Below are 25,641 nucleotides of genomic sequence, written 5' to 3' on the forward strand. Positions count from 1 at the left end.
TCTTACAGCATTCACCGATGAAAACTGTGGTGCTGCAATCATTCAGCCACTATGAGAATGATGGGAAGAACGTGAATTTGCACATTTTTCATGCTTGAGGCTTCAAACGCACTTAATACTTTGTTTATTGTTGTGTCCTACCTTGTGTTAGATAAACAAGAATGTGTCCTTATGAGCTTCGAGAGCCAGTCTGAATTCGCAAAACTAATTTAAACAATATCTCGGGTTTCATGTGCCAAAACCAAGAGATGATTATGAGAAATGCCGTAGTGAAGTGCTCCGGAAATTTTGACCATCCGGTGTTCTTTAAAGGGACACTAAAGTCAAATAACAATTTACGTCAGAGTGAAAGCTCAATGTATGACAACATCTAAAACGACAATATTATCAATTACATTGCCTTACTTACCCAGAAACTAAGGTAAATGCACAAGAACACATGCGCCGCAGTAGGATGTTCTCAGAATGATCCCGATGACATCAGACGAACCGCCTAAAATTAATCCCTAGTAATCAATATAGTTGCACTAAATAAAGAACCTTCCATGCATCAAAAAATGCAATAAAATGCTGCATGTTCGTTTATGTTTGATTTATGAATATAGGAACCACTGAATGTTACTATGGAGAATGGCGCGAGTTGTTGAAAAATTCAATTTTCGTGTAGGTACACGAGACAAATGGTGCCATCTAGCGGGGCCCAGTTGAACCAAAAAACGTCTGCAATCTTGGAGCTAATTGGGGGAAATTGATCAATGACCATTGTTGCTGCTGTGGCTCTCGCTGCTTTCGGTATGCTGCTACTAGCGCAGTAAATCCGGGCATTAATGTGCGCGGCAACAGTGACATGGGTCGGTCTGGTGGGTCCACTTCTTGAGGCGCCTAATTTGAAGTGCGCCAACCCGATGCGAACCACTAAAACATGGTTTTATTTCCAAATAGGCCCTTCCTTGGCACAAAAGTAATACAATGAGGTTTCTGGACCGCTATTTCTACAATCAACGTCACTGCCTTTAACGTGCACTGACATCGCACAATACATGGGCCTGTACCATTTCGGCTTCATCAAAATGCGACCGCCGTGGCCGGGATCACACCTGCGATATTTGGATCAGCAGCAGACATGGCGAAACTAAGAAAGTCAAGGTGGGGAAGTGAAACTGCTGATTGTTTGCTGAACGTCATCTTGCGATAATGTGGCTGAAGGCCAGACGATGCTGCATCCAGCCAAAAGAACGAAGCTTAGGCAAATTCATGTATGTTGGCTAAATGAATGCTATGCGTTGCAGGGCCGTTAATATTATGTAAGTATTTTTTTACTAGAATCACTTTCACAGGTGACAAAGGCAGCCGGTCCTTCAGTGATGTCAGCTGTTGAAACATGTGGCATCAATAAAACTTTTGAGAGTAACGCCGAACAAAGCGCGTGACTTTCTCAGTGAGAAAGAGCAGTGCACACCTCGTGTTGGCAACCCTTCCGTGCAGCTGTAGACTCCGGCGTAAACTGGGCCACCGCAGCCGCTGGTGCCAACCACGCCACACTGCCTGGATGAGCAGGGCAGCTGCGTGACGCCGCGCCTCGCGCAAGAGCTCCAGTTGTTGCCGGGCATTCTCACTGGAACAGGAACAACATCCAAAACATTGAGTGAGAATTGCCTCAAAATCTTTGGAAATGAAGTGAGAGTACACACAAATCGTAAAAGAGGTTCATCTATGCAGTGCATTGTTGCACTTGAAAAAGACATACTGTCAACAGAGTTAGTGGTGAATCATGTGCGGTAATTATTGACGTGAGGAACGTAATAAAAGAAAATGTTACAGAACATTCGCCTTCGAAAGCAAATCAAGATAGCGTAATTAGGCCTCGTGCGCACAGCCACATGAGCTGCTAGTCTGCTTCAATTCTCAGTGCATGCCTCAACCCTGATGTAAGCAAACGAATGGCTATTATATCATAACATTGGCTGTTTCAAAGTATCATTCAAGGCCTATTGCAAGCACAGTTCTTGAATGCCCACTACCACGCCATAATTATTCCTCTTGCGAATCAACGAAGGGCTCACTGCACGTCTGTAACATAGAGAAAGAAAAAAGTTGGGAGCAGACACTCCGCGAAATCTGGCCTCAGGAAGTATGTCACGAATACGTAACAAACTGGTACCCTCACCAAATGCAAGAGGATGCAAGTTCGAAAAACAAGGAGTTATGATCAATCTAACGGAATGTTTTTTACAAATTATAATTATACACCCATATTTGGCATGTTTTTTATACATAAAAACAATTTATTCAACACGTCTTACGCTGTTATTTTTGTAAAGTCGCACTGCCATAAACAGCATCCACGAGCCTACTAGCGCGGATGCGCGAACATCCGCTCCCACTCTTGTGAATGTTTTCTATCAGAAACGCCTCTCATCATCAGCGAGGTTTTGTATTATTGAATGCAGTTCTTTCAGAGTACCATGCCGATACCAAGTTTGTGCTGGTGGGTGGTATTTTCGCCATTTTTCGAGACTTTTCGCTCTGACGCTGAGGCAAGGTTGTTTGACGCGTCAAGGCCTAGCTTTTGAATACTACCGTGCACTCGCTACTTCCAAGTATGTCCATGCAAGTATGGTCGAGGGGGAGGACGAGAACCCCGAAGGGTGCCAGAATCGGATGGACTTTTAGATGCGGAGCATCTTATACTCGCGCCTTGTAGTGCGCCGTCCGCGCCGTCTGCACCGCTTCTCAAACATTCGACAGCTGACGCGCGCGCATGCGCCGTCGCGCCGTCGCCCACTCTTCCACCATCTGTGCATCCCTTCCTCCTCTACACACCGCGCGCGCTTCACTCCTCCACCATCTGTGCACCCTTCCTCCTCTACACACCGCGTTCGACATCTACAATTCTCCTGATTCTCCAGTGGACGCGCATGTGGCGTCGCGCTTCGAGAACATTCAACAGCTGACAGTACATGCGCCGTCGTGCTGTATATATACTCAAGGTCGGCGCTCGCTCGCTCAGTTGCCGCTCGTCGGTTGGTTTGTACGGCGCGTCGACGTCCAAGGTCGCGGTGAAATGAATTCCAACGAGTCCACAAACACAGTGATCGACGTCCCTTCGACCAGCGCCGCCCTTTCGCATACATGTGTACGTGTTCACTCATTTAACACCCCCTCCTACAACCACGTTAACCAATTTAGCCATCGACCCAAGTAAGTCGCAATTTAACACCCCATTTCACAACCACGTTAACCAATTTAGCCATCGACCCAAGTAAGTCGCACTTTAACACCCCGTTAACCAATTATATGGTCCGCATCCTCCTCAGTGTTCCCCCGAGGGAAGCTGCGGGCAATTTTTTTGGAAGTGCAAGTCGTAAAGCCAGCACGGAGTCAGCATCGGGGCAAGTTTTACCCAACGCCGCAGCGTACTGAGGAATCAACGCGTCTCCAGAGAATATCGCGAAGTGATGGCAGACATTTGCAAGTCACCCAATTTCTTCTCCCTTTTTCGACTAAAGAATATGCTACCCGTGACAGCCAGTCCCAAGTTGACTGCAAAAAAACTCGTGTTTTGTGAACATTACCTGAGGAAGATGTGCCTCTTGCCCAAAGCCCAATTGACAGTGGCATTGGAGAGCTTGACATTGGCGATTGTCTGGCTGAAGTGCTCCAGGATGAGCTGCAGTGTTAATGTGCAGAATGAGCTGCACATTCTAACCACCTTTATACAGTGTCACATCCGACACCAAAGCACTGTCGGTATAAGCAAAAAATGAGATACCTTTTAGACAAAGAATTGCAGCTAGTTTGGTGTGACATACGATACAAAGACCAAGCACTGGAACAAGCAAGTGCCCTACACTCCGTGAGAACTTACCTGTCGTTGGAGCGAAGGAGGGGATTCCGCAAATTTGTGTTACTACGCAAGTATTATGGCAGCTTGGGCCGATTTTCGTTTCACTCACTCGCAAGCTTAAAAATAGCGTCACACATGGCCATATTTTTATTCCATTGCACTCCGTTCTTCTCGGCTTCAACCAATGATCCTACATACCTTCTTACGTCACCATGTTCCCTCTCTCTTTGAAAGATGCACCGATTAGAAACTATAACAAAATGATGTAGACATTAAAGTAGAAGAATGTCCAAATTCACAGCTTAAAACCCAATGGAGTTTCACAATATCACTAAAACTGCAAGGCCGAGACCAGTCTACAACTATGTTGGGCGAGGTTGACTGCTGTGTTCAGGGCCGTGCGGGCACTGACACATTTGAATGGATACGAACACTTGCACGGATACGGACACTTGAACTCTTTGTGGAGAATGAGAAAGGCTGGAACGCCCATCGGATGTCCTTGGGGTTGTATTTTTTGCCGTGAAGGGTGCACTTTCGTGTTTCTAGTTTTGCGTGCTTTTTTGACAGGTGGTGATGGCGTGATGCCGAAGTGCTTGTGGTAACCGAAGAGTCCTGCGTATTTCTTGGCATTTGGTGTGGTGCTGTAGTCGGTGTCACCATTGGTGCAGAAAGCGTCTATGACGGCGTAGCTTTATGTGAAAACGTCTTACATCTCGAAACGACCTTAAGGCTAAAGATCTTATTGTACAATATTCTTGAAATCGTGAGTGTGCTTCCGTTAAAGTTTTTGTTCAGCGATGCCTTTGTTGCAGTCTCCTGTTGTCGCATAATTTTGTAGAATCACCTTTGCTTGTTCGCTGATGACACTGTGGAAATTGCGAGCTGTCATTATCGCTGAATGAGTATATTATTATTATCTATGGATTCAGTCACCCGACTTTTGTGACTTGGACTTTTGGGAGCCCATCGGCGCATGGGCGTCACCAGCGTCACCAGCTGGCCACTTCTGGCCTGCTATAAAGCTGACAACGAATATTGCTCTCTCCAGTGGGTCTTTCGGCGGCACGATTTTGACTTGGTTGTCTGTCTTGTCTGTCTGCACCATCTTACAGCAACGGCCAAAATACGACTTCTCTTGCTATAGAAAGGAGGATCGATGTCTAGTGCTGCTGCCTGACCCACTCGTGACGGCATTATCATTTTAAATGTGAAGCATTCCTTAGCGAACTTCGGCGACTTTGAGTGAGTGAGTCGGTCAGTCAGTCAGTCAGTCTGTCTGTCTGCCTGTCTTTCTGTCTAGCCGCCTACATCTATACCAAACCTGGTATGGCATAACATGACTGTATGAATAACATATTTGACTAGTTATAACATGAAAATCATTACATATATGTCACTAATGTCATGATTTACATTTCATGGTCCTGTAGCTATTGCGATGATTTCGTTCACATGGCAGGTTGAAAAACTGGTATGGTATGGCATGACTGTATGGCAAACACAAGCGACAGACCCTAACATGAAAATCATGACATGCGTGTCATGTAACAACATGACTACATGCTACGCTCATAATGCGCTCGCGGCCGTTTTGCTAACTTCACTTGTGACAAACTCGGTATTATGCAATGCGAACGGACGACCTAGCTAAATGACACATCCAAACACGATAATCAAGACATGGGTGTCAGGTAACAGCATGACTACATGCCACACTGATGATGCGCTCGCGGCCGTTTCGCTAGTTTCCCATACGCCAAACTTGGTACGTGACGCCAAAGGATGACGAACGTATGTGACTGGAGCAAACATGATAATCATGAAATGCGTGTTATGTGAGAACATGACTACATGCTACAGACAAGGCGCCAATACATTTCGATGTGACGCGGTGCGCATGCTTGCCGGCATTCATTTCATCGCCTCACACCGACGTTGCCACGCCAGGTTCCGGTCCTGCCATATACTCGCAGGCGCACGCCACACTGCGTTACTTTGACGCATGCGAGTTCCTGCGCGTCCGGCGTCCCTCCGTCACGAAAAGAGGGGGATGCAGTGTTCTTTGGGTAACGCATCGGTGCGAAATGCAACATCGGTCGCGCCTGGCATCAGACTATTAGAGTGTTTGCGTTTTGCTAACGTAGCGTCGCTGTGCCCAATGTTTGCGCGCGTTAACGCTACATTGAAGTATACTGGGCCCTTCACGATGCGCTCGCGGCCGTTCGCTAGCTCCACATATGCTAAATTTTGTCTTACTTGACGTCAATGGATGATGAAATATATGACTGGTGCAAACATGATAATCCTGACACGCGTGTCATGTAAGAACATGACAACATACGACGCTCATAGCGTGCTCGTGGTTGTTTCACTAGCTCCACATATACTAAGTTTGGTATCACGTAATGTGAATAGATTGTGAAGGTCACAGACACATCCAAACATGATAATCATGACACGGAAGTCATGTACGGCATCATTTACCTCCACCTCGTAACTTTGTGCTGATTTTAAAGTAACATATCAACATTTCTCATTAGTGCTTCAGATATCATCGATTCCCACTGTACGTAGAATTTTCCAATTTTTTTTTCTTTGTCAGTAGAGTTTTGTTGCTATCATATGGCAATGTTGACAGCAATCCTGGTCCTGACAAGTTAAACAAAGAACTGTTGCAGCTGCTCGTGGACAAGAAAAATTTCGTTCTGAGCTTTCTTCATGGACAGCCAAGTTCACTTCCATTGAAGAAAGGCTAAATAGGTTTGAGGTCTTGGTATTATCAACCAAGGAAGCAATTCCACGTGTTAAACAACTTGAAAAAAATGGTAACTCATCTTGCTAACTTGGTGTCAAAGTTAGACAACCATTCTGACGAACTTGAACACAGGTCCCGTAGAAATAATATTATTGTCTACGGATGGCCTGAACACCATTCTGAGTTTCCTGAGCAGCTGCTTGATTTGTTCATTAGCCTAATGTCTGAAAAACTTGGTCTTGAATGTACCGACATCGAATGATGACACAGGCTTGGAGAGCATAGAGGGCGAAAGCCCTGCTCTGCTATATTTAAATTTTTAGACTACAGATCTAAACTTGCCCTTTTAAAGAATGCCAGAAAGCTAAAGGAGCACAAATATATGTAAATGAGGACTTCTCAGAGCGTGTTAGAAAGATACGCAGCACATTTCAGCTAACCAAAGTGGGAGGTCCCACCTGCGGTTCTTACCTTGGGACCTCCCAGTGAATCTGTACCCATGCACTTTTCCATGTTCACGCTTGATGAATAAAGTATGAAGCACTGAAACCATGTGTAGGGTAGCAAACTGGACGAAAAGTCTAGTTATCTTCCCTACCTTTCCTACATTTCTTCTCTCTCTTTGTTCCTTCAATTTCGCTGTGAAGGAGCATTCCATGGCTGTGGCAGGAATGTCGTTGCAAATTACCGACATGGATATGGATTCGATGATGCGTTCGCTGTCATCAAATTGGCTGCGTACGCGAACCTCGATGACCTTGCATTTTTTCGCGCACGAGGAGGTGTCTGATGCAAATGTGTTCACCGACAAGCAAGCCTCCAGAATAATCTGCGGACCCAACCTCCTCGCCAGATCTTCTTTGATGAAAGTTCACTGGCGGTCTCCGTCTAATATTCCTCTGACGTAAGACGTCTCGTTGTCATCGACGACACAAGTATGAAAGGTCTGCAAACGTTCACATTTTTGATAATTCATTCTGAAGCACAGCTGCTCACCCATACCAGGCAGGTGAACGTGGAATGGAATACCTTACTACCTGCTGATGTGTGTTCAGAGATGCAGCCCAACACTTTTATTCAGCCGCATTAAAACAAAGCATTACGTTTATTTGTTAATAAACTCTCATCTCAACCGATTATGTACAGAGGTGAAGACGGAGTACCACTTTTGCTAACATAGCCTCATTGCAGTTGAGTCGCATAGCACAAGTGTGTTTTGGCAAGGTTGACTTCTAGAAAGACATCTAGTGGTCGGCAATTTCAGCTAGACAACGCTCCTAGCAATAGAATTTTCGTTATATTTTTTCTTTTTATTCGTGTACATCTCCAAGCTAAGGGTTATAAATACTCCGGGAGTCGCTTAAGAAGTACTGTCACGTATTGAACTTATTTTGTCTCTCGTTCACGACACACTACACAAGATTACCGGTGGTTATATTGTAATGTGTCGAAAAAAACACGTTCAAAATGTTTGAAATAAAATAAATAAAAAAATAAATACGAATAAATAAGAAAGCCACCACTTCTAGTCTGCAGTATGACTTGGCCGCAGCGGGGGCAGCGAAAGCTTGTTCCTCACACGCCTGTGTTCGATTATTTCAGTTGACAACTCAATGGCTGATCATCGTCGGCACATCGTCACATGCTGTGCTGCCCTGCATCGCTGACTGCGTCACACGTTTCGAGAGGCAAGCCCTGACGAAGCAAAAAAGCTACCACCGTGGAGCAACACCAGGGGAACCGTCTTTAAAACCAGTAACAGGGGAGGCCTGCACTTCACTTGGCAGCAGGGGGGGGCAGCGAAAGCTTGTTCCTCACACGCCTGTGTTCGATTATTTCAGGTTTGCATTCATTTTTTTTACATACTAAACAAAGATTATTCTTTTTGCTGCCTTTCTGCTGCCAAAGTGGTGATACATTTCTTGTGTGAAGTATTGCTGTAGTCATGAGTGAATTGACTAAGTTGCGAGAAGAAATGAAAAAGAAGATGATTGAATTCAAATCGTCAGTTGAAAGAGAGCTAAGAAAGGAAATAAGAGACCTGAAAAACAGTGTGAGCTTTTTGAACGTTGAAGTTGAGAAAATAAAGAAAGAGAATGCGGATCTTGTGGGGGATAATAAGTCACTCAGAAGCGCTAATGAGCAGTTGAGAACCGAGTGCGAAGCTTTCAAGAAACAATGTCTCAACAAGAGCAGAGGATAACTGTATCTGAGCAATACTCCCGCAAATGTAACCTTGAGATTAAGGGAATACCCAAACTTGCTGAGGAAGATCTTGGAAATACCCTTCATAGGATCGGCAGACTGCTGAATGTGCCTGTAACCAAAGATGATGTTGAAAAATGTCACCGTGTACCAGCAAAGAATGCCAGTTGAATACCGAACATAATAGTACAATTTTGCAGCCATTCAATACGTGATTTGGTGCTGCAGAAAGCAAAGAAGACGCGCATCTCGACACAGGACCTCGGTCACGCCTCTAACACACCTGTGTTCATCAATGAACACTTATGCCCGGTCCTAAAGCAGCTTCTTTGAGCGGCAATAGCTAAAAAGAAAGCAGCGAACTGTAGGTTCGTGTGGACGAATGATGGGCATATTCTCGCGCGAAAGGATGAAGGCTCACATGTATTGCACATTCGCGACGCAAGCGACATTGAAAAGATTGCCTAAAAACCCTATCCGGAATTGCGGTGCAGCTTCTGTTTCGCCATGGCGGTATCACCTTATGACGTCAATAACCTTGTAGGAAATCGGTGTAGCGATAGTCTGTGCTGCCTTCACCTAAACATTCGTTCAGCACGGAACAAGGAAGATGATCTATCTATTTTTCTAGATACGTTTTTTTTCTTTCGTCGTAATAATGATTACGGAAACTTGGTATTATACTTCAGGCGACGAGATTTACAAGCGAGATGGTTATAATACTTTCTTTCTTAACCGAACAAAGAAAAAAGGCGGTGGCCTCATGGTTCTAGGGAAAAACTGCATAGACGCTCAAATAATACCACAATTTTCTTATGTCAGTGCTGACATTGAGTGCTTAACTTTGACTACACGTAATTATGTATACATACATAGCCTTCATAGATTACGAGAAGGCGTTTGATTCAGTAGAAATATCAGCCGTGATGCAAACACTGCGGAATCAGGGCGTAGATGAAGTATATATAAACATTCTGGAAGAAATCTACAGGGGATCAACTGCTATCATAGTGCTTCATAAAAAAAGCAACAGAATACCAATCAAGAAAGGTGTAAGGCAGGGGGACACAATTTCCCCAATGCTATTTACCGCGTGCTTACAGGAGGTTTTCAGAAGCCTAGAATGGGAACAGTTAGGGATAAGAGTCAATGGAGAATATCTTAGTAACCTGTGCTTCGCCGATGACATTGCATTGCTGAGTAACTCAGGGGACGAATTGCAACTCATGATTACGGAGTTAGACAAGGAGAGCAGAAAGGTGGGTCTTAAAATTAATCTGCAGAAAACGAAAGTAATGTACAACAACCTCGGCAAGGAGCAGGGCTTCGAGATAGGTAATAGTGCACTTGAAGTTGTAAAAGACTATGTCTACTTAGGGCAGGTAATAACCGCAGAGCCGAACCACGAGATTGAAGTAACTAGAAGAATAAGAATGGGGTGGAGCACATTCGGCAAGCACTCTCAAATTATGACAGGTAGATTGCCACTATCCCTCAAGAGGAAGGTATATAACAGCTGTATCTTGCCGGTACTTAGTTACGGAGCAGAAACCTGGAGACTTACAAAGAGGGTTCAGCTTAAATTGAGGACGACGCAGCGAGCAATGGAAAGAAAAATGGTAGGTGTAACCTTAAGAGACAAGAAGAGAGCAGAGTGGATTAGGGCACAAACGGGGGTTAAGGATATCATAGGTGAAATCAAGAAGAAGAAATGGACATGGGCAGGGCATGTAGCGCGTACACATGATAGCCGCTGGTCATTAAGGGTAACTGACTGGATTCCCAGAGAAGGGAAGCGGGTTAGGGGGAGACAGAAGATTAGGTGGGCAGATGAGATTAAGAAGTTTGCGGGTATAAATTGGCAGCAGCAAGCACAGGACCGGGTTAACTGGCGGAACATGGGAGAGGCCTTTGTCCTGCAGTGGACGTAGTCAGGCTGATGATGATGATGATGATGATGATGAATTATGTATATGCTGTCATGTACAGACCACCCGATTCATCTGTGAATACATTTATTAGTAGCCTTGAAGAATTATTAAATTATGTAAATGACAACAATTTAAAACTTATTCTTGGCAGTGACCTTAATATCAACATACTGGAGTCGTCTGCTGTCCCAATTACATTTGTGGCTACGGTCGAGTCGAGTGGCTATGATATAGTAACGGAAACTCCCACACGCATCACCCCTACCTCATAAACGTTAATCGGTCTATTTATTACTAACATAAACAAAGATAATGTAGAGACTGGTGTAATATGTTGTGACATCAGCGACCGCTTTGCACTCTATTTTGTTACGGAGAATGCAATCAAGAAGTTCCAAACACTGCCCGCTAGAACAGTTCAAAATATCACACCTCACACTTTAACAGCATTCAGCACAAGCCTTTCCCAAACAGACTGGAGTGTGGTATACCACTCAGAAAATGCAGATTTAGCCTATGAAACATTCTTGATTATATTTAAAAAAGTCTATTTTAGACACATAAAGAAAAAGTTCTACAGAAATGCCGTAGAAGTCGCAAACCATGAATCAATCGCGAGTGTTTAAGAATGATCAAAAATAAATCAAGTTATTCAGAAGGTTTTTAAAAACTAAGGATGAGTCACACTTAACCGCATTTAAAAAATACCGCAATAAGGCAAATTCCTTTATCATGAAAGAAAAAAGAAATTATTTAAATCAATGATTCCATGCAGACAACTGCAAAGGGAGTGCAGAACTGTGGAAGAAACTTAACCCTTTGCTTCACAGGACACCGATCTCTCCTGGGGTTACTGAAATAAATATAGATGGTCGAGCGGTTACAGATGTAGAGCTCGCAGAAAGATTTATTCATTTTCTCACAAACCTTGCACAGCCGAGGCAAACAGCGCAGACAGCTATAACTGACGCAATGACAATTAGGACAAAGAACATCTTTCTTCGACCAACCGATGATCAAGAAATAGTTTCAATTTTTTCCACCCTAAAACAGAGCAGCGCTCGTGACATAGATGGTATTCAGATTTCCCCGATCAAACATGCAATCGATATCATAGCTCCCGTGCTCTCTTACATTTACAATTTGTCCCTATCAACAGGCTGTTTCCCAAAACAAATGCAAACATCCGTTGTCAGCGTGTTATACAAGAAAGAAGACAAGAATGATCTTACGAACTATCGGCCAATTTCTATATTACCCATATTTTCAAAAGGCTTGGAGAAAATTATGTTTAAAAGACTCATGAATTTTTGTATGAAGTTTAACATAATATCTCAATCTCAACATGATTTTATGAAGGGCAGGTCGACGGAGACTGCTTTACTAGCTCAGAAAGAAATAATCCTTAAATCGTTCGAGAGTAAAGAACTTTGCATTGGTGTTTTCATAGATTTTTCTAAGGCTTTCGACCGTCTGTCATCATACTTTATATGAAAAATTTGAAATATATGGTGTTTGCGGCATTCCACTTTCCCTCTTGAAATCTTACTTTAAGTACCACTCACAATGTGTAAAAATTAAGGATTCGCTTTCTTCTCTCCAGGCAATAACCACAGGGATTCCGCAAGGTAGCCTTCTAGGACCGCTGCTTTTTAACCTATACATAAATGACATTGTCAAGGTCAGTGACAAACCTAAATACAAATATACGCGGATGACACCAGCAGTTTTTTTACAGGTAACGATATGACTGTCATGACCACACTTATAAACACTACGTTAGAAAGCTTAAACACATGGAGTGAACGAAATTCATTACTCATTAATGCAACAAAAACAAAAGCTGTAGTTTTTCATTCACGGGGACAGATTTCCTTAGACAATAGATTACGTATAGGTAGCGCGGCTGTTGAAATTGTAGAAAACTTTAAAACTTTAGGAGTACTTTTTAATTGCACAATGTCGTGGGATCCTCAGATTAATAATATAATTACGAACCTATCAAAATGTGTGGGCATACTTGCACGAATGGGTTATTTTTTTCCAGTTTCCATTAAACTAACACTTTATAACAGCTTCATTTTGTCCCGTGTAAATTATTGTCTTTTGGTATGGGCAAGTACGACAGCAACCAACATAAGTAAAATATACAGACTACAAAAAAAAAGCGATCAGGTTTATAGCAAATGTCGACTACTAAGCACACACTGATGAACTGTTTCAGCGCTATAATATTGTCCCAATTCACAAACTTCACGAGTATTCCCTAGCAATAAGATATAAGCAATCTCTTTTTCATAACAATCGTGCCTTCTTAGATATCTTTGTACTGGAAACGCATGCTATTCTGTACCCTACTCGTCACCAACAACACTGGAACCTTCCATTCGGTAGAACAAATTTTGGGTGACAAATGTTGTGTTTTAGTGTTCCTTTGTTATTAAATAAATTACTGGAGGCAAAAATAATCCTTGAGAAATGAAGTGCACGTGACATTAGAGAAGTGCTTTTATCGTGAAAATCGAGAAAATGGTGGTCCAGGCATTCATGTAACTGTCTATATATATATATATATATATATATATATATATATATATATATATATATATATATATATATGTGTGTGTGTGTGTGTGTGTGTGTGTGTGTGTGTGTATATATGTATCTACATATATGTGCGTATTGTTATGTGTATGTGCATACACGCAATTTCTATGCATAGCATTGTTGTCACATATATAGTATTTTGTATTCTGTCATATTTTGCATTGTACTTCGGAATTTGTGCCGAAAGAAACTACTTACGCATATTAGTCTCTGTACATAGCATTACTGTACGTGCATCTTCCGACTTGTACTGCGACAAACATCTCATGGCCTATGTTCATTGCCTATATGTTCATGGCCTATATTTCTTCACCCATGTCCACGTTGCTTGCCATGTATTAGGGAGGGATTCCATGTCAAGTACGAAAAGTATCTATTTTAATATTACTTTGGCGTTGTTCATAAAAGACAAGCCTTCAATGTTCTGGAAAGCCATTAATCCCCCAAGTCAGAGCTGTCCTTTCTCATTTATTATTTTTGATAAACCATGCTCTGGTAATCTTAGTATTTCTGAAGCATTTAATGACTATTGCAAATCAGTGTTCACATGTGATGATGGGCGCAGTCTCATATTTTGCACTAACTTAGCAGCACCACCTTTCCCAAGCATGTTAATCACTACTGTGGGCGATCGTAACCTTGTACTCAAAATAGGTACAACAAAAAGTGCAGGGCCAAATGATATACCTAATATGTTTTTGAAACATTATTCTGAATGGACCTCTCGGTATTTAACAGTCATTTTTTTCAAAGTCTGTTGAGTCATCTACTGACCCATTACTCTGGAAGTGTGCCAAGGTCGTTCCCATACATAAGGATGGTAATAAACAGGTGGTGTGCAGCTCTAGGCCAATTTCATTAATATCAACGTCCTGTAAACTACTGGAACACATCATCTATAAATATATTATCGAGTACTTGTCTGAACAGAATATTCTCTCATATGCTCAACATGGCTTTCATTCTGGCTTTTTGATTATGCCACAAATACTAGAATTCTCCCACGATATTGCATTCACACTTAACGCCAGAGAACAGCTTGATGCCATCTTCATTGACTACAGGAAATCCTTTGATACAGTATGTCATAATAAGCTTCTCATTAAACTCAAGGAACTAATTCATGACACTAAACTTACAGACTGGATACAGGACTGTCTGAGCTCAAGAACACACTTTGTTGCATTTAATGGTGCTCACTCATCTCAGGTCAGTGTTACATCTGATGTACCAAAAGGGTCGGTACTGGATCTATTACTCTTCATCATTGATGTAAACGACCTCGTTAAAGTAACTGCTGGGACTTTTGTTAAATTTAGAATTTATGAGGATGACTGTGTTGTATATTCTGATGTGGTTGGCACTCAGGACCAATTGTAGTTAAATAAAGTTTTTGACCGTTTTTGCAAGTGGAGTAAGACATGGTAGATGTCACTGAAGTTCAAAAAAACTGTCTCAATGATTTTCTCAAATAAAAAGCACCCATTAAATTTTTCATATTTCAGTTGTAACCACAAGCTAGCAAGTGTAGACATCTTCAAATACCTCGGTGTTCCTTTCGCCCCTGACTGGAAATGGCATGCTCACATTTAAAATATATCCAATAAGGTGTTAAGAAAGCTGGGTTACTTAAAGAAAAACCTTCGAAATGCAACTAGGGAATGTAAAGTAATAGCATACAGATCTCTTATAAGACCTCTTCTAGAATACGCGTCTGTCGTATGACCACCGCATCATGCCAATGATATAAATATGCTTGATTCTATTCAGAAAAAAGCCATCAGATTTATATGTAAGTGTTATGATTGCCAATTTTCCCTTACATTATATGCTAATGAACTACACTCAAATCTCGTTATAACGAAGTTGAAGAGGAGGTACAATCATTTTGTTATGTCCATTATTTTGTTATATCGATTATAACAGCTTGTGGCTACACCTATAGGCATGCAAAGAAGGAAAACGCTTCACGGCTCAATGTACCGCTACACGACCACGCATGTGATAGAAAATAAACACAGTCGAAATTCCTTAATTCGAACAGGCTTAACTCGAACTTTCGGTTAATTAGAACCCACTCTGTGGTCCTGTCAAAGCTACGTGTATTCCAATGGGCGAAAACGCCCTGTAATTCGAACAAACTGTGCTTTGAAAGTGCTAAATGCTCTCAGCACCATTCCCAATCCCGCAATGGCACCTCTCAATGCTGCACACAAAGGAAAAGAAGAAAAGGAAAGACTGTGGTGGATTGTTTGTTCTTTCTCGAATGCCGATTTGTGACGCACCTGTGCTAGCTGTGCCACGCTTCTCTGTTTTCCGTCTTTGCACGTAGAGACCCTTCTCCTTTCAAGGTCGCGTGTGGAGAGAGAAAAAAAGGAGACTGTCGCAGAGAGATGGTTTTCTCTCTAATGCCGATCTGCCACTCTCCGCATGAAGACGCTCCTCCTTTCTCAGTGCAGAGGGTATCAGGGGAGACGCAGTCATTGACGTCATCTTTAGAGAACGTTGGCGCTGTACTTAACCGCGTCCTACTATGCCTTGCAAACTGCGTGTGAGTGAAATTGATTGACTCGCTGCAAGGCAAACGTGTGCAGACACGCATCACCAATTACTTCAATTCATGACAGATGTCCTCAGATTTGTGAATAAATGTTAGTCTTCGGAAGCTTTCCTATCATGTGCTCTTAAGTGAGAGGTAAATCGCTTTGCACCGCAGTGCCGCTTCTCGGTCATGTGACTCACTAAATGCTTCCTCAATCCTCTACCCTTGCTGTGTGAGAAGGACGGCTCTCTCGGCTGCGTGTGACGTGGCTGCAAAGTCAGCGCGGGATTTTCACAACAGTCGGCGCTTTTTCGACAGACTAATTTAGTTTGTTATATCCATTTACCGGCCAATTTTACTTCATTACAACGAAGTTTAAAATGCATGGTTCTCAATGGAGCTTTCAAGAGGAACTTCATTAACTTTGTTCTATCCATTATTTCATTATATCCTGTTACATTATAATGAGGTTTAATTGTACAGTTAAAAAGTTTGGCTCTCCGATGCACTTTTGACCGTCTTGTCCTGTTGCATAAGATCACTCATGGGGAAATATTTATCAATGTACCCATTACCTTTACTAACCCTTCTCGAATCACAAGAAGTAACCACCTTAACATAACTCCTTCAAAGCCATCCATTAATTGCTTTCAGTTTTCCTTTTTTTCTCACACTATTGATATTTAGAATGGTCTTCCGGGCTCCCTGTGCGAGCTGTCAAGCGATAAATTTGTTGAACAATTTCCAAAGTTTTTCACTGATGAGCTGTGTATACTTTCCTGATGTTCTGTTTATTCAATTTGTATACTCGTTAGTTTTATTGAATTGTATTTTATCTTTGTACTCACTCCTGCAATATCTTGCTGTGCAAGATGGCAGTATTTGTAAATAATAATAAATGATAATAATAATAAGTGATTGTCTCAGCATAACTTACGAGTGGAATGAAAGCATGCTTTGCTTCAAGAAAACCAGCACCTGGCTTTTCATTTTCATTGGTGAGACCTGTATTGAATGGTGATTCCATACTGTTTCAACTTTTGGCTGGGCCAGCTCCTGAACAAGACATCGCCGCAAACATGGTTTGATCTGCTTCCAATTCTGAATGTTTCATTTTTTTTGCTGGATAACTGAGCCAAGTTATCCTGAAGTACGACCACTTTCGGAATGGTAGTAGCTTGACAAGGTATTTGGCTGATATTTCAGACGGTCTGTCATGTATGTAGCAATATCGTGCGGTGAGAGTGATGAGCACCACACAATGAGCACCACACAGCAATATGCGAAGAGTGCGCGTGCGCCAGGTAAATGCACTGTGCATAACCTTTCTTCTTACAAGCCAAACGTAGCCGAGACTGCTGTTCTAAATCTGAGGCTCAATTTCAATACAGGCCCTGAAACAGACTGTAAAAACATAATTTGTGCCGTCGAAAATGCGGTTAACCAAAGAACTTTCTCGTAGGGACGAAACCCGTATGCGTGCTGTGTCTGTGCTCTCTTCACTTTGTCATATGCAGCCTTCCTCTCTGAGCTCAGCTGAACTTCAGCCAGTGAAGTCCCTGCACAATAATAAAAAAATTGTAATACTTCCTGCGGACAAGGGCAAGGCTACTGTCTTGCTCGACACGAATGAATAAGTGAACAAGGTTAACGCCCTCTTCGAGGATGCCAGCACATACTTTCTACTAGATAGGAACCCAACAGCAAAACTTCAAAGGGACCAACAAAAGCTGCTCGCAGACATCTTTCGCTTCATGCCGCCTCAACACAAGTCTTTGTATTACTCTTTTCTTTGCAACAGTGGTTCAGCACCAGCCTTGTATGGTTTGCCTAAGATTCACAAGACAGCTGTCCCAATCTGCCCTACTGTTGATTTTACAAGGTCGACTCTGAACAAGCTTTCAGTTAACCCACACAGGGCACTCTCGCCATTAGTTGTAAAAAGTTGTTGTGTGGTGTTTTGTGGTGTAAGGGCCATTTGATGGCCAAAGAGCACCAGGTCATAAGACGAGATGTGAGCAACGAATATGTTGGGTGGCTGTATAAGAACCTTAAGATTCCTCTCCCTAAAATGGGTAAAACATAGAAGTAATAAAATAATAACAGTGACATGAAATGTAAAGTAAAAATGAGTGACGAAAGGTTCTGATAATAAAAGCATGAGTAAAGATATTTGGCACTAGCACAAGTGCCTCATCAGCGCCCTTGTGTCCAAGGGCCGCGAGGCAAGTGCCTTTCAATGTAGCCACCGCAGCAGCAACCTTTCTTGAGAGGTCGCGCTACGCAATGCCTGGGTATATTACATGGTAGAAGCAGACATCATTTAAAAAAACTAGCAAGGATTTATGAGTGAAAAGTGGTTCCCTACCGACGAACATTGCAGGGTGTAATGGTATATGTTGTCGGTAGGGTAATAGTGTTCTCTTCTTAGAGTGTCAAATTGTTCAGACTAAATTAAAATGTGAAGAACTGTTAGTGCTTCACCGTATCTGTCACACAATGGTGGATCGCCACCAGACAAAAGATATGAGTGTGTCGTGTATGTGTGTCCTATCCTGAGCCTTGTTAATGTTACCTGAGTACGGCGTGATTTCGACACTAGCGGCAAATGATCAAGGTGTGGCTTAATAACGTGTAGTTTGTTTTGTGTGTGTCTATCCCACTTGCTAGTCAGTAGTACCCGAGCTTTCAATTGAGAGACAGTTTGGGGTCAAGGGCCGGGATCGATATGGGTGTAGTGGCAGTGCTTTGATGGACGAATGCCGCAAGCTGATCTGCCATCAAGTTGCCCGGATCTTATGATGCCCTGGAACCCAGGACCCTACGACATGTTGTTTGATTTTGTAGAGTGTGCATAAAGTAAAGTGAGACAAGGACAGGGTTTTTTTGTTTTTTTAGCAGCTTGCAGAGCTGTTACCATGCTGAGGGAGTCTATATAAATTACTGCTTTTTGTAGTTGTAATTGTTTGATGTGTTTAGGGACCACAAATATCGCGTAAGCTTCCTCTGTGAAGATACTTGTGTCTGGATGTAGAGGGCCAGCATTCGAAAAGGATGGGCCGACAGCAGCGTACAGTCGAACCCAAGTATGTCGAACTCGCCAAAAAACGTTTATTAGTTCGGTATATGGCATAATTCGATATAGGCCCGGTATAGGCTTTGACACAAAGGCACATAACAAACTAGAAGAAAAGTACTTTATTAATATGGTGGCTTAGTTGCGTGCCCTACTGTGAAACAAAATAGTCCCGAATTTTTTTCTTTGTCAACGACTTCGCTGCCTGCGACAGCACGCACGCCTCCACATTGCCCAACGAGTCGGAGCAGCTGAGACCGCAACCTTCCACATTCAAGCAATAGCGCTGGACCAACACAAGTGCACTAATCACTTCGGAGGATGTAGGCAATAGGCTGTCGTCGATTTCCATATTTCTGTCGCTTTGGCTCGTGGTCGGCACGACGTCTGCAATGTATTCCTCATCCTGTAATTGGCCCATGATGAGGACATCATCATCTGCACTGGTGAACTCGTCGAATGCCGATCCGTCGATAGCACCTGGGAACTCTGCCAGCTCGTTTCAAACTTCGTCAGAAACACCTGCGGTGTCTTCAGCGCTGTCAAAATTTGGGGTGTCATCACCAGGCATGCAGAAGCCGGCATGCCTAAAGCAGTTCTGGATCATCTCCTTCTTGACATCTGCCCACGATCTACTACACATAGAAATAGCTCTGAGCAAGTGGATCTTAAGCTCCCTGCTGACCCAAAGGTTCTGCAGCAGCCTCTCCACTATGCACTTCCGATAGCTGGCTTTCATTGCGCGTATAACGCCTTGATCCAGTGGTTGCAGTACAGACGTAGTGTTCGGGGGCAAAAAAAACGCAGCTCGATGTTGCTGAAGGTTGTACTGCAGTGGTGCGATGAACAATTGTCCACGAGCAGACACACTTTGCGATTTTCGCCTACCAAATCATCATTCCACGACGATAGCCATCTGCTGAAAAGCTCCCTGGTCATCCACGCTTTTGAGTTTGCTCGGTAGATAACTGGAAGCGACAGCGCATTTCGAAAACACCGCGGTGCCGTGCTTTTCTCGATAACCAAAGGTCGAAGCTTTTTTGATCCATCTAAATTAGCTGCCAACAGCACGGACACATGAATTTCGTTTGCCTTGCCGCCGCTTGTCTTGTCGCCACGACACGCAAGTGTCTTGTTTGGCAACATTTGCCAGAAGAAAGCGGTTTCATCTGCATTGAAGATATCTTAGGCTCTATATCTTGCTGCAATATCTCGACAGTTTTCCTCAAATCATTTTTCTACGCTGTCCAGGTCCGCCGCTCTGCTTTCACCTATAACAGCTTTGCAAACAATGTCGTGCCGTTCTTTGAACCGCTGAAGCCAGCCTGAACCGCCTTGGAAATCATTCCTGCCAAGCAGAAAAGCAAAGTCCTTGGCTTTCTGCTCGATCATAGGGCCGGACACCGGGATGTTTCACGACTGAACATCCACAAACCACTTGTAAATGTCCACTTCATCTTCGTCCACAGCAGCGCGCACACCTCGGGCGCCACGGGCACCTGGCCTTTTGTCGACTTGGCCCTAATGTCTGCCTTGTTCTTCAGGATAGTACTCAAGGTCCTCCTTGGGATTTTGTATGCGGCGGCGACGTTGAACTTCTTTTCACCGTGCTCAACCCGATTGATGATTTCGAGTTTCGCGGCGAACGGCAAATTTTGCCTCTTTGTGCAAGCCATGATGACAACGCGCCAATACAGTTCACAGAGCACCAACAGGCAACACCACAGACCACGCTGAATCGGCAGCAGCAGGCACACAAGCATAAAGAAAGAAAAAATGGCGCTCACTTCTACCGTCTCCGCGCCTCGGAGAAAGCACGATGTCCTCTGATTGGCTGTAAGCACTGCGAGCGGGCCAGGATCATTTCTTGGAGGGGGGTGTTCGCCCGCGCACAACCGGGTCTAACCAACTTTTTCTAGGGTGACGCTGGCAGTTTTCCCCACCACCGCGAGGGAAAGCCAACTTGCTGGGGCACTTTTGAGGCACATGGAGTTTGATATATCAGTTGTCGTTGCTATTTTCGTTCGATAAAACAGTAACTTTTGCTATATATTCCCAATGTAAACTTACCGTGTTTAGGAATTGTTCGATATAAGGGATAATTTGATATAAACAGGTTCGATATAGTCGGGCTCGACTGTAGAAGAGGAGTTAGACTTAGAGGCATCTGTAAAAAACTCAGAACGTGTGTGTTTGTGTTGAAGTTCCAGGAAGTATGTTCGGATATGGGCAATGGGCGTGTGTTTTGTAACTTCCAGGAAAGACACATCGCAGTCTATAGTCTGCCACTGCCACGGTGACGGGTACGCTGCAGGAGCCATTAAACTGTGTTCAAGTGACGCACCAGTTGGCACATACCTATGCACGAAGCGGACAAAGAAAAAACTGCCTATGCAACACCAGGCGGGCTGAATGAATTCAACATGATGCCATTCGGTTTATGTAATGCTCCTGCTACGTTTGAATGCATGATTGACACAGTTCTACGTGGCCTAAAATGGAAAACATGTCTCTGTTATCTAGATGACATCGTCATTTTCTCCTCTTCTTTTCGTCAGCATCTTGATTGTTTGGACGAAGTTTTGACGTGTATTTCTAATGCTGGACTTAAGCTAAATACAAAGAAATGCCATTTCGCCAACAAGAACATCAAGGTGTTGGGCCACCTTGTCAGCAAAGATGGCGTTCGCCCGGATCCTGACAAGCTTGCTGCCATGATATGCTTCCCTCGGCCAGAAAATCGTAAGCACCTACGAAGTTTCATGGGCCTGGCATCCTACTTCCGCCGCTCCATCAGCCATTTTGCTGCCATCGCGTTGCCACTGCATAAGTTGCTGACATCTGGATCAACTTTCGCTTGGAACGACGACTGCGAGCGTGCCTTTCAAGCCCTCAAGGATGCTTTAACATCCGACCCTGTTCTGTGCCATTTCGACGAAAACGCACCTACATGTCTTCACACGGATGCGAGCGGTCATGGCATTGGTGCATTTCTTCTACAGCGGGATGCCACTTCACGGGAAAGAGTTATTGCGTATGCTAGTCGTGCTCTTACGGCTGCTGAACAGAACTACTCCATAACTGAGCAGGAGTGCCTTGCTGTCGTTTGGGCCACACAAAAATTTTGACCGTATCTTTACAGATGCCACTTTGTAGTTATTACAGACCATCATACCTTGTGCTGGCTATCGACACTGAAAAACTTGTCTGGTCGCCTCGGTCGTTGGGTGCTCCGCCTACAAGAGTACGATTTTGACGTCATCTATAAGTCTGGCAAAAGACACCAAGATGCAGATGCTCTCTCTCGCTGCCCCCTTCCACTGTCATCATCGAGTACGACAGGTGATTGCTCGTCTGGTGGCCAAAACACTGCGTCACCCCTCACATTATCACAACTTACGGTTATCGACATGCCTGCTTCAAATCGCTACACCGAGTTCGCCACGCGCCAGCGTGATGATCCATATTGCAATCGCATTATCCAACGCCTTAATGGCATATCACCTACTACTAATGCTAGATTGCACCGACAACTACGGCAATTTAAGCTCGATAACAATGTGCTCCATCGTTACGTTTACACTACTTATGGACACCGCTGGGTTCCAGTACTTCCGCGTTCTCTACGTCATCAAGTCCTCGAAGCCTTTCACGACGACCCATGTGCAGACCACTTGGTTTTTCACAAAACACAAAGCCACAATAGGAAACGTTTCTTCTGGCCTGGCATCTCTACTTTAGTGGCCAAGTACGTTGCATCTTGCCATCTGTGTCAACGGCGGAAGCGACCAACTGTGTCTCCTGCTGGCCTTCTGCAACCCATCCCGTGTCCCGAGACTCCTTTCGCCATCGTTGGCATAGAACTACTCGGACCTCTCCCCATCACGCCAGCAGGTAATCGTTGGATTGTGACTGCTGTCGATCACCTGACACGGTACGCGAAGACTGCTGCACTACGCACAAGTTCTGCTTCAGATGTCGTAGACTTCTTTCTCAATGCCATTGTATTGCATCACGGTGCACCTTGCGTCCTCCTCAGTGATCGCAGCAAGACGTTCCTGTCCACCATAATCGAAACCCTGCTCACAACTTGTGGTGCAGTACATGAGACGACGTCAGCCTATCACCCCCAAACTAATTGACTGACAGAGATATTTCATCGGACACTAACAGACATGCTATCGATGTATATCGCACCAAACCATGGCAACTAGGATATGATTTTGCCTTTTGTGACGTTTGCCCATAACACCGCTGTTCAAAGAACCACTGGCTACTCGCCTTTCTGTCTCGTGTACGGCCGTTCACCGACATTCACCATCCACGCCCCTTTTCTAAATGTTCCAACTGACGCCTCGGCAACCGTATCAGAGCAGTTCATCACAAGGCTCGAGGAATGTCGACAGCGGACTCGCCTTAATACAGAAGCCAATCAGCAAGATCGCAAACAACGCTACGACAGCTCTCATAGCGACGTCTCCTTCAGTCCGGGGGATGAAGTGTTGCTTTGGACGCCCATTCGTACTCCAGGATTGTGCGATAAATTTCAGTCACGCTTCATTGGACCCTATACAATCAATGAACAAACGTCACCAGTGAGCTACCGTGTCACTCCCAGCGACCTTTCTTCGGATCGTCGCTGTCGTGGTTCAGAGATTGTCCACGTATCGCGTCTGAAGCCATTCGTTCGAGGTTCCGTTTCCGTCTAAGACGCGTCCGGGCTGGTCGCTCACACGTGGGGGGGAAAACAAGTGTGAACATTATTCATGCGCGTCATCTTATCATATGTACATACTCATCATCATCAGTCTGACCTGTGTTGTGGGGCAGAGGCTTGGCAAGTAAAAAAGAAGAGTCTTGCAGCCAAAACGTTGCCTTACAATATGTACAATAGAACATATTGCGGGGGGATGGACAAGTGCAAAGAATTCATTTTAATAATAAAAAGTGTACAACTAAGTACATCGCCTTGCGATACTCCCGTTTCTTGGACAAATTTTTGAGAGAGAACACTGCCCACATGGACACGAAATGTCCGATTGGACAAGTAACCCTCGATTATGGAAAGCATTCTACAGAGCACACCAGGTGAGACAAGTCTCTTAATATGCCAAAATGCCATGTTGTGTCGTGAGCCTTCTTGATATCGAGGAACACAAAAAAAATGGCAGCATATCCACGGAGTGAATGATGGAGAGTGGGGCGAAGCATTCGTCCTTCTATGCGTCCGTCTGTGTGACCGTCCATGCGTCTGTCCGTGCGCCCGTCCCTGCATTCGTTCATGCATCCGCCACTGCGTCCGTTCATGCGTCCATCCATGCATCTGTCTGTGTGTCCGTTCGTCCATCTATTAAACACTCCAAGTCCCACCATCTCGCATCTTTTTATCATATATTCCCCATATAGAAGCACCGCCATTCAGTGGACATTCCAAGGACTAAATGAGAGGTGGCACACGCACACTTTCTTACGGCTTGCGCTTTGGGTCTACTTCCCACCTTCAACCACCTTGAGTTCATGGTATATACTAGTTCACTGTATTCATGGCACTGCGGCCCAATGCTCGCTAAACTTTGCTAAAAACAAGGAGGTTACGCCCAGCGAGTATAATGTAGCAACCTTTTCCTGTCAGATAGTGCTCAATGTACATGCCAGTGGCTGCTAATGTGAAATAAGAGACAGGAGGATTCAGCTTTTAATTTCTTACGGCTTGCGCTTCGTATCTGCTTCCCCCCTTTAACCACTTGGAATTCATTCATGGTATATACTAGTTCATTTTATTCATGGCCCCGCAGCTCAACGCTCGCTAAACCTTTCTAAAACTAAGGAGGTTACACTCAGCGAGTATAATGTAGCAACCATTTCTTGTCCAATAGTGCTCAATGTACATGCCAATGGCTGCTAATGGGGATCGCAGCGTGGGCGTTGACTAAAAGCCGAATTCTCCTGTCTCTCATTCCCCATTAGCAGCCATTGGCATGTACATTGAGCACTATTTTTTATTGTTAAACAATGCACAAAAGAAATCTCTCACCGGCACCACCTTGGAGGTCAAATGTTATACCTATTTCGGGTATGTGCCACTGGTGGTTACGTACTACGAGGGACATGCAAGCCACACCATAAGGAGCTTCGCCCCTAAAAGGAAGCATTGTTTGTGGATGAAAGTGTCTTTGATCTCTGCCTCGATACGCACCAGATCTACCCTCTCGAAACCCACACTGGAATTGGTGGAGCAGATTGTGTGTTTCAAGGAAATATAAAAGTCAGCGGTTTATAATCTTTTCAGAAAGTTTACAAAGGCAGCTTGTAAGTGAAATGGGCCTATAACTCGAAACTGAGGAAGGGTCCTCGCCCTCTTTTAAAATGGGAATAATTATATCCTCTTTCCAGAAAGTGGGGATAGCGCCAGAAAACCAGATAGCATTGTACAAGCAAAGTAGGGTTTTTTGCATTTTGATTGGTAGGTTTTTCAACATCTTGTACACCACACAATCAGAACCTGGGGCAGAATGACTGCAGAAGTTTAGTGATGTTTGGAGCTCAGCTAAGCTGAAAGCTTGGTTGCACGCTTCGTGTTTTGTACATTTGTGTTCTAGTTTCTGCTTTACAACTCTTGTTTTGTATCTTTGAAAGGGTTCACTATAGTGTGACGAGCTGGACACTTGTTTGATG

General features: G+C 43.9%; 1 protein-coding gene across 7 annotated transcripts in view; it reads right to left on the bottom strand.

Annotated features, from left to right (window-relative positions):
* dachs (unconventional myosin-IXb-like dachs) overlaps positions 1 to 25,641 on the bottom strand; it is a 512,416-nt gene that overhangs the window by 107,155 nt on the left and 379,620 nt on the right. For all 7 annotated transcript variants that reach the window (XM_075883315.1, XM_075883314.1, XM_075883320.1 and 4 more), the window contains 2 exons: positions 3,576 to 3,670; positions 1,460 to 1,615 (listed from right to left, as the gene is read on the bottom strand). In XM_075883315.1, coding sequence (XP_075739430.1) covers positions 1,460 to 1,615; positions 3,576 to 3,670 — 251 coding nt within the window. The remainder of the gene's footprint in view (positions 1 to 1,459; positions 1,616 to 3,575; positions 3,671 to 25,641) is intronic.

This window comes from Rhipicephalus microplus, unplaced genomic scaffold (assembly GCF_043290135.1).
Source record: "Rhipicephalus microplus isolate Deutch F79 unplaced genomic scaffold, USDA_Rmic scaffold_16, whole genome shotgun sequence".
In the NCBI taxonomy this organism is placed as follows: domain Eukaryota; kingdom Metazoa; phylum Arthropoda; class Arachnida; order Ixodida; family Ixodidae; genus Rhipicephalus; species Rhipicephalus microplus.